Source organism: Microtus oregoni, unplaced genomic scaffold, assembly GCF_018167655.1.
Source record: "Microtus oregoni isolate MIOR12 unplaced genomic scaffold, Mior012 000056F_ref0000123, whole genome shotgun sequence".
Taxonomy (NCBI): Eukaryota; Metazoa; Chordata; class Mammalia; order Rodentia; family Cricetidae; genus Microtus; species Microtus oregoni.
In genome coordinates, this window is record NW_024543832.1 from 10,983,783 (window position 1) to 10,997,609 (window position 13,827).

Here is a 13,827-nt window from a genome sequence, read left to right on the forward strand (position 1 = left end):
TCTCTCTAACGGTGGACATGATTTAAAAGTATATTCGGCTGGCGAGATGGCTCAGAAGTTAAGAGTACTTACTGTTCTTGCAGAGGATCTTAGTTTAGTTCCCAGCACCCGTGTCAGGGGTCTCAGTTGACTGGAACTCAAGTTCCTGAAGGTCTGACACCTGTGTGCACCACAGACTCACTCAGGCACAAACACATACACATAAATTTTTTAAAAAGTGTATTTTTACTTGGGGCTAACAAGATGGCTCAGCATGTAAAAGCAGTTGCTTACCAAGGTTGACAACAGAGTTCAGTTCGCGGGATTAACATGGTAGACGGAAAGAACCAACTCTCACAAATTGGTCTCACTCTTCACATGCACACACAGAGAGAATAAGTAATCGTGAGCCAATGACTTAGGGAATGCCAACTATAAAAGAAGACTGTTTTATCTTTCACAGGAAAGGAATAACAAAGCATGCTCTTAACCATCATCCCCTTCCAGAGCAACTGGATGACATTTCCTCTACCAATGACGGCCATGAAAAAGATACAAGTTCTCAAAGGTACTAGCTCAAAGCATGCTTGCTTACTTATTGCACTTGATAATGGCAAGGATTTTGTTCATTAGGACCACGCCTATGCTAGTGAAACAAAACAAGAATTTTATCTGTATGAGAACCTGAGGCAGGAGGCTTGCTGGAGCTCAGACTTGCAAAGCCAGCCTCTGTATGTGTGAGTCTGTACAGATGACTGCAGTTACTAGCAGAGGCTAGAGGTCAGGTTCCCCTATGAGCTGCCTAACATGCATGCTGAGAACTGAACTTGGATCTTCTTGGAAAGCAGTTCACACTCTTAGCTTCAGAGACATCTCTCCTACCCATCAGAAGTAATATGTAGTTGTTAAGTAATTAGATTCAAAGGAGGATCAGACATTTGATTTTAATTCTATTCCTGCCATTTATAAGCTGAGTAACAGTGGGCAAATGAGTTTTCCAGGGCAGGCTCCAAAGCTACAGAGAAACCTTGTCTCGAAAAACTGAAAAAAGAAAAAGAAAACCAGCAGTGAGAAGCTGGCTCTTTGGAAACCAGTCAGTAAACTGACAGATCTTTCGTTGGTTTGGCCAAAAAAAAAAAAAAGACATTATCAGCATCTCTCATACGGTCTTGTAAATATAAATCAGATGAAGTATGTAAAGTGTCACATGTTTGTCATATATGATACAGAGTAAATAATAACTGCAGCTCCTAAGAAACAGACCGGCTTCGAGGAGGGTTCTGAAGGACAGTGTGCTGTCGTAGGAGACACTGTAAAGTCAAATCTAGTTTCACACCTGGAAATAAAAGTGAGATTCCTTGAATTTTAAAGAGAGTTCATTAGAACTGCATTAGCAGGTTACAGTAGCAAGGGTTTAATGAGGTGGGTATCTGTGCATGCACTTGGGGAATTACAGGAACTCACCGAGTTCAGACGTCCTGTCACCATTTCTGAACTACCTCCAGTGGTAAACCGTGACGTCACCGGTGGACACTGAGCAGCACAGCTGCCGTCGTTTCTGTATTGCGAGGTGGGCTTTTCACAGTGCTTGAATTCCAAGTCAATTTTTGCCTCTACAGATATATTGTACACATGTTTACCACCTGATAAGTTGCTGAGGAAACGTGAAATTTTTCTTTCTTTTTTTTTCTTCTCCCTTCCTCTCAAATTAACCATTTAGTGAGTCTGACATCACCCAAGAATCACCGTTTACATCAACTGACACCGGGAACTCGCGTTCTGCTTTTCCAAGCTATGCAGGCACAGGGATCTCTACAGAAGGCAGCTCCGACTTCTCTTGGGGATATGGTGTGAGTTGTCTACTAATCATTCTGCTGCAGTTCTGGGAAGACTCTTGGAGCTCCTCAGGAATTGCCATTCCTGCACTCTTCGCACTCTGTATGCACACGTGTTTGCTGTGTAGGAGTGTGCTTGCCTTGTTGCCTTGTATGAATGTGTGCTTTTCCTTGATCACTTTCACCTTATTTACTTACTTACTTATTTATTTATTGTTTTTTGAGACAAGGTATTTTTGACTGTCCTGGAACTTACTATGTAGACCAGACTAGCCTGAAACACAGAGATCCACTGATCTCTGCCTCTTCAGTGCTGGGATTAAAGTCATGTGACCCCATGCCCAGCTGTTTTATTTGTTGTTTTGAGACAAGGTTCCAACCAGAAGGTGGTGGCACACGCCTTTAATCCTAGCACTTGGGAGGCAGAAGTAGGTGCATATCTGTGAGTTTAAGGCCAGCCTGGTCTACAGAGCAAGTTCCAGGACAACCAGAGCTGTTACACAGAAAAACCCTGTCTCAAAAAAAAAAAAAAAAAAATGTCCCACTAGGTAGCATTGGCTGGCCTGGAACAGAGACCAAGGTGGCCTCAAACTCATAAAGACTTACCTATCTCTCAGACTCCCGAGTGCTGAGATTAGAAGCATGTGCCACTATTGCATGGCTTATTTGTTTTTTTAGAAAATGTTGTGTGTGCATGTATGCATTTTATGTGTGTGTGGCTGCTGGTATCATGATCCATGGCAGGAGACTATAGGACAACTTTGTGAAGCTGTTTCTCAAATTCCATCTTACATAGGTTCTGGGACTTGAACTCAGGTGCAAGCCTTTGGAGACAGGAACCTTAATCTACTGAGCCATCTCTCCAGCCCCCACTGTATTGATTTTAAACAACAGTTAGCTGCTCTCTCTACAGAAAAGCCTAATTGTTTAAACCTATCATTATTATCATTAATCACTTCCCAATAGTTTTTCATGTATGTATATTTTCCTTGGTTATATGTATGTGCATACTATTTTGTAGTCTAATTTTGTCATTTGTCATTGTTAATGGTGGTGTTTATTATTACCTCCACATCTGTCAACTAGAATAGTGTATATATAATAGTTCTTGGTGTTAGCCTATCATAATTAGATCGTCCCTTTTTAATATTTGGGTTTTCAGGGTTTATTAGTTTCTTCAAGAATATTTTGATCATATCTGTCTGTTGCTGTAGTTACTAGGATATGGAGTGAGACTTACATAGTTCAGTCGTCTAATGAGGAGACTGCCCAAGGGATGGAGAGTGCAGAGTGACAAAGTGCTCCGGCGGGATATTGGAACAGTGTTATAGGAGGAGTTTCCCTGAGACTCTAGCATTATCTGTCCAGTAGGCTGAGATTTAAGGACTGCAGAGGTTACCATGTGAAGAAAAAGAACAAGCACTTCTCAGACAAATAATGGCAGCTCTGCAAGAGCCCCAGAAGTGGGGATGGCAAGATGGTTCAGTGGTTACTGTCATCAGGACCACCAGTGTTTGGATCCCAGCATCCATGTAGCAGTCAAGGTGTCCTCTCAAATGCCTGTGATCTCAACTCTGATGGGGTGAAGACAGGAAGATTGTTGGGACTTGATAGTTTGCATCTTAGCTGAGATTCAAACTGCAGACTCAGACTCAGGAAGAGACCCTGCCTCAGGAACAGGCACAGAGTGATGGAAGAGAAAACCTAATACCCTTGTCCTCCTGGCCAGTGTGCATGCACAGGTACAGACACATAAATAGAGAAATAATGTTAAAGTAAAGGGGTGCTAAGAGAAGAAACTCATATTTCAAAGGTAAACATTCTTGGGACTGAAGAAAAGATGGGTGTGTAGAAGAGGTCCAAGATGGGAACCTAGGGAGGAAATGTAAATAACAGGGGCAGAAGAGCATGACTTGGCAGTGGAGCCTTGCAGGGGTGGGGTGGGGATTAAACTTTATTCCTGGTGAGCTGAGTAAACAGTCCTGCCACCCCGTGTTGTGATCAGTGGCTTTAGGTTCCGAACGTTGTGTACGTGTTTCCCATCCCTTGCTTTCCTTTAGGTGCTTGGTGTACAATGAATTTTTAGAATTAATTTCTAAATTACTTTCAAAATGTATTTCTGGCCAGATGTAGTGGCACATACCTTTAATCCCAGCTCTCAGGAGGTGGGTGGATCTCTGTGAGTTCAAGGCCAGCCTGGTCTGCAGAGCTTCCAGGACAGCCAGGGCTTGAAACACAAATTAAAAAAAAAAAAAGTATTTCTGTAAGTTGTCCTTATAAAGAGAGTCAGAAACACCTGAAAGTTCCTGGAGATGGAAACTCCCCAGTTTAACTTTCCTTTTATAGAAAACAGTTTCTCAGTTTGATTGCTTTTAATTTTTTTATTTCTCAGTGCTAGAGATTAAAATATTCCCTCTGCTCTTGTGTGTGTGTGTGTTTCTCTGTGTCTGTGTCAGGTGCAAATGCCATGGCATGCATGTAGAGGTCAGAAGACAACTTGTGGTAGTGCTGGGGAGATGGCTCAGTGGTTAAGTGCACTGTCTGCTCTGCCAGAAGACCAGGGGTCAAGTCCCAGCATCCACATGGCAGCTCACAACTATCTGTAGCTCCAGTTCTGGGAGATCTGGCAGCTTCACACACACATGCAGGAACATACCACATAAAAATCAATGAATCTGCTGGGTGGTAGTGGTGGTGCACACCTTTAATCCCAGCACTTGGGAGGCAGAGACAGGAAGATCTCCATGAGTTCAAAGCCAGCCTGGTCTACAAAGTGAGTTCCAGGATAGCTAGGACTGTTACACAGAGAAACCCTGTCTTGAAAAAAGAAAAAGAAAGAAAAAGAATAAATAAATAAATAAATAAATAAAATCTTTAAAAAAAAAAAAGACAACTTGTGGATGCCAGTTCTCTCCTTTCACTTATGGTCCTGGGATTTAAACTCAATTCACTGGGATTGAGCCTGGCAGCAAGTGCCTTTACCCACTAAGCCTAATCGCTGGACTGAAATAAATATATTTATTATAGCATTTTTAAAAAATATTTATTTATTTATTTATTATGTATACAATATTCTGTCTGTGTGTATGTCTGCAGGCCAGAAGAGGGCACCAGACCTCTTTACAGATGGTTGTGAGCCACCATGTGGTTGTCAGGAATTGAACTCAGGACCTTTGGAAGAGCAGGCAATGCTCTTAACCGCTGAGCCATCTCTCCAGCCCCTTATTATAGCATTTTTAAGAGCAGCTTAAAATGGATAGAAAATTTAGTGTTATCCACTGGTACTCCTTCTCTAGAGAATTGTACAGATTTTTTAAATTAAAACTTTATTACAAAAAACTTGGCTAAGTCAGACACTGAAATTAATCTGACACAAAGTCTATACATCCCTATGGCTCCTGATTGCATAAAAATATATTTGATAGGGAAGGTATTGAATCAAATGTGAAGCCCTTCAGGTTCAGAATAGCTAATGTGACTGTACAGAAGTTCACCAAAATACATTCTTAATAGCTCACGCCTTTAATCCCAGCACTTGGGAGGCAGAGGCAGGTGGATCTCTGTGAATTCGAGACCAGCCTGGTCTACAAGAGCTAGTTCCAGGACAGGCTCCCAAACCACAGAGAAACCCTGTCTCGAAAAACAAAAACAAAAAAAAAAATAGCTCATCTAAATGTTGTTTCTAGGAACTTGACCAAAATGCCACTGAGAAAGTGCAGGCCATGTTCACCGCCATCGATGAGCTCCTGTACGAGCAGAAGCCGAGTGTGCACACACAGAGTCTGCAGAAAGAGTGCCAGCAGTGGGCATCCAGCTTTCCTCACCTCAGGTACCAGACAAGGCTACAGTCTAGACTGTGGGCATCTCAGATCTGGAATTCTGAACATGTATGAGCTTTGGATTTTATTCTCTTTTTTTTTTTTTTTTTTTTTTTTTTGAGATAGGGTCTCACTATGAAACCCTGGCTGGCCAGGAACTCACTGTAGAGCAGACTGGACTTGACTCACAGAGATCCACCTGCCTCTGTCTCCAGAGCACTGGGATTTAAAGGCTTACCTGGCCTGAGCACGCTTTTTTGTTTGTTTGTTTGTTTGTTTCTTTATTCTAATGGACACAACTTTGATAAAATTATCTAAAGCCATGTTGTATAAGACCTCAGCTGAAAGAATACTCAAATTAGTAGAAGTTTTTAGACTTACCCTAATCACCAACATGCCAACACATTATTCTAATTAAGCAAACTTTTTTGTGTGTGTGACAGGCTGGCCTTGAACTCATTTATCTGCCTGCCTCTGTCTCCTTGGTGCAATGCAAAAGTTTTTAAGATCTACTTGTACGTGTGTGAAACAAAGTCTCAGATAGCCCAGGTTTGCCTGGCCTTGAACTTTCTTTTTTAAAAAAATATTTTTTCTTGGCTGGGTGTGATAGTGCACACCTTTAATCATTATGAGTTTTATGTACCTTGGCCTATACATTAAGTTCCAAGACAGCCAGAGCTACTTAGCGAGATCTTGTCTCAAAAAGAAAATTTCTCTTTTTTTCTGTTGTGTTTTTCTTACATGTATTTATATGTACTGCACATATGCCTGGTGCCCTTGGAGGCCAGAGCCCTAGAGCTGGAGTTACAAACAGTTGTGAACTGCCATGGAGATGTTGGAAACTGAACCTGGTTCTCTGCAAGAGCAGAAAGTGCTTTTAACCCCTGAGCCATCTCTCCAGCCCCAGGCATTGATCTTTACATGTGAGCTGATGATCTTTAACTTCTGATCCTCCTCTACTCTTCACCTCCAAGGGCCTGGGATTGTAGACATAAGCCTTTCTTTTGAACAAAATGGCCAGAAAATGTTTTTTTATACCACTGTCTACAAGTAATTCTTGTGTATTTGAAAGGACATACATACATACATTTCCTGAGAAACCACCATAGTACCATGACTGTATGTACTGAAATTTCTGTTTAATGTTATTAAGAACATGATTCATGGGCTAGAGAGATGACTCAGCGATTAAGAGCACTGGCTGCTTGAGCTAGGTTCAATTCCCAGCACCCACATGGCAGCTCACAACTCTATAACTCCAGTTCCAGGTGATCCAACCCCCTCACATAAGCATACATGCAGACATAACACCAATACATGAAATAAAATAAATCATTTTAAAAGAAAGAATGAGATTCATAGTTGTCACTAATTGGCTGACCCTTCATCCTCTCGTGGGGTTGGGGGAGGGTGTGCAGTGCGTGTTGATGATTGACCCCAGGGCCAAGTGTTCTACCACTGCATTTACATCCTTAACTTCTCGTGGACTTTTCTTTAGACTCCTGGGCATAGCTTTATCTTTTCCATATATATTCTAGTAAAGGGGAATATACCTGAGTAATAATTCACATTTCCTCTCAAGAGTCATTCTTAACCAGTATCTGACTAAATCTGTGGGATCAGATTTGGTGATGAAATGCTCAGACTTAGCATGTATGTGTGCCAAGTGAAGGTACTTTACTGTGTCTCTTCTTCGTTGGAAGGATTCTAGGTAGGCAGATAATCACTCCAAGTGAAGGCTATGGATTGTACCCTCGATCACCTTCTGCTGTGTCAACTTCACATGAAGCAACCTTGTCTCAAGAGAGAGACTCTACCATGTAAGTATGCTGTAATGCAAGCACTTGAGTCTCCAGTGCATAGCGATGGTTCCTGTGGAGAATGATAGCACAGAGGAGCTAAAGCCTAGATCCTGAAGTGTGTGCTGGTGCTGCTGGATTTTCGAGACAGGGTTTCTCTCTAGTTTTTGGTGCCTGTCCTAGAACTAGCTCTTGTAGACCAGGCTGGCCTCGAACTCATGGAGATCCACCTGCCTCTGCCTCCCAAGTGCTGGCATTAAAGCTGTGCACCACCACCGCCTGACTTATTTTTTAATCTAAATAGAACATAAAATATTTACATGATAACAGAGTACACAAAAAAACAGATTAATATATAAATTGAGGTTATGGTTTCAAACAAGATTGTCATATAACACAGATAGTAGTGTGTAGGTCAAAATGGTAGTCCGGGGAGTTAAGTATTAGAAAATGGTGTTAGGTTACAGAAGCACAAGCATGAAAACATGAAAAATTGAGTTTGCAGAGATAATTCTTCTGTTTTGGGCTGATTTAAAGCTTGTGTCTAGACAAGGTTTCATTATGTAGCCCTGACTGGCCTGGAACTCACTATATAGACCAGGATAGCCTCAAACTTAACAGGTATCTCCCTGCCTTTGCCTCCTGAGTGCAGGGATTAAAGGTGTGTTCCACTGCCATCTATATTATTTTAAATACATATTTCAATGGATCCTTTTGAGAAACTAAATTCCACCACCTAGTTACTGAAGTCAGCCCCTACCATGGTATACACAAAACAAAAAGCATACAATTAAACACAGGCGGTGCTTCCAGGACAGAGTTGACAGTGATTTCTAGGATGTAATGTCAGAGGCAAAAGCAAAAAAGTGGTCAAATTCCTGTGTACAAATAATCAAAAGAAGAAGAGAATATATACAATAGGATAAAGTGTTGACAAATCATATGCCTAATAAGGATTAATATCTACAAGGCAAACTATTTCTACAATTCAGAAAGTCAACAACAGCCTAACTGAAAGTGGAGAGAGGACATGAACAGCTGGTTCTCCAAAGGTATGCGAATGCCGTCAGGTGTGAGAGAAGATGCTCAGCATCAGCATCAGAGAGAAGTGCCCATCAGAGCCAGGCGGTGTCACCTAGCATGACCAAAGTACTGAGTGCAATCCTTCAGCACTGGAGAAAGAAAAAACTTAAAATAGTTCAGAAAACTATTGCCAGGACAAGGGGGTGTGTTCCAAAAGTCACGTTACTTGCCATGAGAAAGCTGTTTTGTGTTAATATGTCACTAATACTGCTTTTTCTTCCCTCTCCAAGATTTGGTATAAGGGGAAAGAAGTTACATTTTTCATCTTCTTATGCTCATAAAGCATCTCCCAGCACTAAACCCTCTGGCTTGTCCACTGCGGAAGGGGGAGAGGTGGACTGTATAATCTTTTCTGAAGGAATAATTGAGGAGTACCTGGCTTTCGACCACACAGATACGTGAGTACTGTCTTTTAAGACTGTCGCTCTGTTTTGGGTATCAGCGTCTACTTTTATGAAACTGCGCTAAGCAGTTTTGTAACCCATAAGCAGATTTGTAACAGTCTGATACCCGTGTCCAGTCGGCTCCAGCATGCTCCCACACACCAGGCTTCCCTCTGTAGCTTCCTTCTTCACTTAGAAATTGCTTTTTCCTGAGATGAGAGCTTTTTAAATGACTTTCTCTCCATAATTTGATTTTATCATTTTACAAATTTTCACCAGTAGAAACTGAAACTTCAAAGAGTAGTTGAAGAGATGTGAAACTTCGTTTATTTAAAATAAACTTTCTTGCTTTATTTTTATTACTATTGTTGTTTTGAGACAGGGTCTTACTATGTAGCTTTGACTGCCCTCAAATTTATAGAAATCCGCCTGCCTCTGCCTCCCACATGCTAGGATTAAAGGTGTGCACCACCATGCCCATCGGATTCTTACTTTTAAAGAATACATATAGTTTATACAATTAATAATGTGTATTTATTATGACAGCAGTCATATAATAGATATTACCTTGATATGGAATAGATGAGAATCAGAGTGCTTAAGTAATTTGTCTGAGGCAAAGTTAAAACCAAAACCTTGTTCATCTGTTTCTAAATGCAGTAATCTCAGCATATTGCATGCTGCCTCTCTGAAACGTAAACTATTTTGTTGTTGTTGTTGTTGTTGTTGTTTTTCAAGACAGGGTTTCTCTCTAGTTTTTGGTGCCTTTCCTAGAACTAGCTCTTGTAGACCAGGCTGGCCTCGAACTCACAGAGATCCACCTGCCTCTGCCTCCCGAGTGCTGGGATTAAAGGCATGTGCCACCACTGCCCAGTGTAAATTATTTTTCTAAGTTCTAGATTTAATTTTGGTAAGTGATATTTATCCAGAAAGTTGTCCATTTCCTTTAAGTTTTCCAATTTTGTGGAGTACAGGTTTTCAAAATATGACCTGATGGTCCTCTGTATTTCCTCCGTGTCTGTTGTTATGTCCCCCTTTTCATTTATGATTTTGTTAATTTGGATGTTCTCTCTCTGCCTTTTGGTTAGTTTGGATAAAGGTTTGTCTATTTTGTTGATTTTCTCCAAGAACCAACTCTTTGTCTCATTGATTCTTTGTATTGTTTTATTTGTTTCTATTTTGTTGATTTCAGCTCTCATTTTGATTATTTCCTGCCATCTAGTTCTCTTAGGTGAGTTTGCTTCTTTTTGTTCTGAAGTTTTCAAATGTTCTGTTAATTCACTAGTGTGGGATTTTTCCAGCTTATTTATGTAGGCACTTAGTGCTATGAACTTGCCTCTTAACACTGCTTTCATTGTGTCCCATAAATTTGGGTATGTTGTGTGGTCATTTTCATTGAATTTTAGGAAGTCTTTCATTTCCCCCTTTATTTCTTCCTTGACCCATTGAGGATTCAGGCAAGCATTGTTTAATTTCCATGTGTTTGTAGGTTTTCTGGAATTGGTATTGCTGTTGACTTCTAGTTTTAAAGCATGGTGATCTGATAAGGTACATTGGGTTATTCCAACTTTTTTGTATTGGTTGAGGTTTGTTTTGTTACCGAGTATGTGGTCAATTTTTGAGATGATTCCATGAGGTGCTGAGAAGAAGGTATATTCTTTTCTGTTTGGATGGAATATTCTATAGATGTCTGTTCAGTCCACTTGAGTCATAACATCTGTTAGTTCTCTTATTTCTGTGTTCATTTTTTGTCTGATTGACCTGTCCAGTGGTGAGAGGGGAGTGTTGAAGTCTTCCACTATTAGTGTGTGGGGTTTAATGTATAATTTAGTCTTTAGAAGTGTTTCTTTGACATATGAGGATGCCCTTGTATTGGGGGCATAGATGTTCAGTATTGAAACTTCCTCTTGATGGATTTTCATGTGACTAATATGAGATGACCTTCTTTGTCTCTTTTGACTGATTTTAGCTTGAAGTCTATTTTGTTAGATATTAGGATAGCTACACCTGCTTGTTTCTTAGGTCCATTTGATTGTTATATTTTTTCCCAACCTTTTACTCTGAGACAATGTCTGTCTTTGAGGTTGAGATGCATTTCTTGTATGCAGAAGAAGGATGGATTCTGTTTTCGTATCCAATCTGTCAGCCTGTGCCTTTTTATGGGTGAGTCCATTTACATTAAGGGATATTAATGACCAGTGGTTGCTATCTCCTGTTAATTTAGTTTTCATCGTTGGTGATGTTAATTTGTGCTTTTTTTTTCTTCTTTGGGATTTGCTATAATGAGATCATCAATTGTGTTTTTGTTGATGTAGCCGTCTTCCTTGGGTTGGCGTTTTCCTTCTAATATTTTGTACAGGGCTGGGTTTGTGGCTAGGTATTGGTGAAATCTAGATTTGTCATGGAATATCTTTTTTTTGTCCTTCTATGGTGATTGACTGTTTTGCTGGGTATAGTAAGTAGTCTGGGCTGACATCTGTGGTCTCTTCATGTCTGCATAATGCTTGACCATGACCTTCTGGTTTTCATTGTCTCCTCTGAGAAGTCAGGTGTAATTCTGATAGGTCTACCTTTATATGTTACTGGACCTTTTTCCTTTGTAGCTCTTAATATTCTTTTTTTACTCTGTATGGTTAGTGTTTGGATTATTATGAGGCGAGAGGACTTTTTTTTGGATTCAGGCTATTTGGTGTTCTGTAAGCTTCTTGTATCTTCATAGGCATATCTTTCTTTAGGTAGGGAAAGTTTTCTTCTATGATTTTGTTAAATAAAGTTTCTGTGTCTTTGAGTTGAACTTGTACTTCTTCTATACCTTTTTTTTTAAAGTTTTTATTTTTTTTTAATATTTATTTATTTATTTATTTATTTATTATGTATACAGTATACAATATTCTGTCTGTATGTCTGCAGACCAGAAGAGGGCAGCAGACCTCATTACAGATGGTTGTGAGCCACCATGTGGTTGCCGGGAATTGAACTCATGACCTTTGGAAGAGCAGGCAATGCTCTTAACCACTGAGCCATCTCTCCAGCCCTTCTTCTATACCTTTTATTCTAAGATTTGACCTTTTTATGTTGTCCCATATTTCATGGATATTTTGGGTTAAACTTTTGTTAGATTTAATGTTTTCTTTAACTGATGAGTTTATTTCCTCTATTGTATCTTCAGCGCTTGAGATTCTCTCTTCCATTTCTTCTGTTGTTCATGCTTGCATTTGTGGTTCCTGATCTTTTTCTCATGATTTCTGTTTCTATAATTCCTTCGGCTTGTGTTTTCTTTATTTTTTTCTATTTCAGTTTTCAAGTCCTGAATAGTTTCTTTTATATGTTTGAGTTCTTTTTTTCTTGGTTTTCTTTAAGTGATTTGCTGATATTTTCTAATTTTTTGTTTTTTTCTCCATTTCTTTAAGGTAATTTCTCATTTCATCTTCAAGAATTTCAAACATTCTCTTGAGTTTATTTTTTAGATCATTTTCTTCTGGTTCATCCATATTTGGTTGTTCAGGCCTTGCTTTTGTAGAGTCTTTAGGTTTTACTGGTATTGTGTTGCTTTTTGGTGTAGTATGTGATCTTACCATTTCTACCCATCTTTTCCTCTAATAGGTGTGTTTGGGGCTGTCTGAGAATTCTGTTGAATAATCTTCTAGGTGCCAGTGAATCCAAGGCTCAGGTGGTTGTTCCTCATGGTACAGTCAGTGTCACAGTTCTAGTTACCCCATCGGTTATTCCTGTTCCTGGAGGTAGCTCAGTGCCCTGTGCTTTGGTCTGCTCCTTGGAGTTTGCTGTCTCAGGCGTACTTTGCCTAGGCTGCTGGCTTTGATCTGTTTCTGTAAATCCTGGTCTGGATCTCCTCCTGCAGAAGTCTCTGGCTTGGAGTTGGACCTGTTCTGGTGGAAATCACTGACTCTGGATCTGGTCACTGGTTCAATTGTAATCTGCCCGTGTCCCGGGACTGGGTTTGCTTCTGGCTTCTGCTCCTGGTGAGGCTTGTTCTCTCTGTGTCTTAAGTAACTGGTTCAGTCCCACTCTGGTTCCGGTGGAGGTTGCAGACTCTGAGTCAGGTCGTTGGCTCACTCCTGGTCTGCCAGTGTCCCAGGACTGTGTTGGCTCCCAGGGCTGAATTTACTCCTGGCTTCTGCTCCCAGTGGAGCTTGTTTCCTCCGACTCCCTCTGGCTTTTGATTTTTTTAGAGACCCCTCTTTCCCTAGCCTTTGTCATTTACTTCTTCTTTTGTTTTTTCTCAAATCAGAAGCCCTCCCCTTTGGTCCTTCTTCTTTTTTTTTTAAAGATTTATTTATTAATTATGTATACAACATTCTGCCTCTATGTATGCCCGCACGCCAGAGGAGGGCACAAGATCTCAATACAAATGGCTGTGAGCCATCATGTGGTTGCTGGGAATTGAACTCAGGACCGCTAGAAGAGCAGCCAGTGCTCTTAACCTCTGAGCCATCTCTCCAGCCCTGGTCCTTCTTCTTAAGTTATGAAGAATGAAGTTGACTGAAATAACATAAAATGTGGTACAAATGGCTGACGTGTGCTCCCAGGGCACCTTTCCCTTTTTCCGATGAGAGGAAACACAGTGAATTTTCAGGCAATATTGGCAAGATTTCAAAAGGCAGCCATATTACAGATACTACCAAAATATCTTCTTGTAAAGTAACTCAGTAGTTGAGCCTTTAGGATGTTCCTAACTAAAGCTGGACCTACTGGACATGCCTATAATCACAGTTATTCGGGAGGCTGAGGCAAGGAGAATCACAAGTTGAAAGCCAGCTACAAAGTGAGATCAGGATAGCCTATACAACCTGGTGGAACACTGCTTCAGAATCAAAGGTTAAAAGCTGTGTTGTAGCTCAGTTGTAGAGCACTTGATCCTGCATGACTGGAAACTCCAGTTAAATTGAAAATATCGAAGGTCACAAAATAA

At 40.5% G+C, this 13,827-nt stretch overlaps 1 protein-coding gene across 8 annotated transcripts in view; it reads left to right on the plus strand.

Moving 5' to 3' along the window:
• The window catches only part of Fam149b1 (family with sequence similarity 149 member B1), a 46,923-nt gene that overhangs the window by 4,331 nt on the left and 28,765 nt on the right, over window positions 1-13,827 (plus strand). For 5 of the 8 annotated variants that reach the window (XM_041639049.1, XM_041639052.1, XM_041639054.1 and 2 more), the window contains exons 2-6: window positions 443-547; window positions 1,700-1,829; window positions 5,501-5,643; window positions 7,336-7,452; window positions 8,745-8,912. In XM_041639049.1, coding sequence (XP_041494983.1) covers window positions 443-547; window positions 1,700-1,829; window positions 5,501-5,643; window positions 7,336-7,452; window positions 8,745-8,912 — 663 coding nt within the window. Of the gene's footprint in view, window positions 1-442; window positions 548-1,699; window positions 1,830-5,500; window positions 5,702-7,335; window positions 7,453-8,744; window positions 8,913-13,827 lie in introns of all 8 variants that reach the window. The other 3 variants (XM_041639050.1, XM_041639056.1, XM_041639051.1) reach the window with 2 other exon arrangements.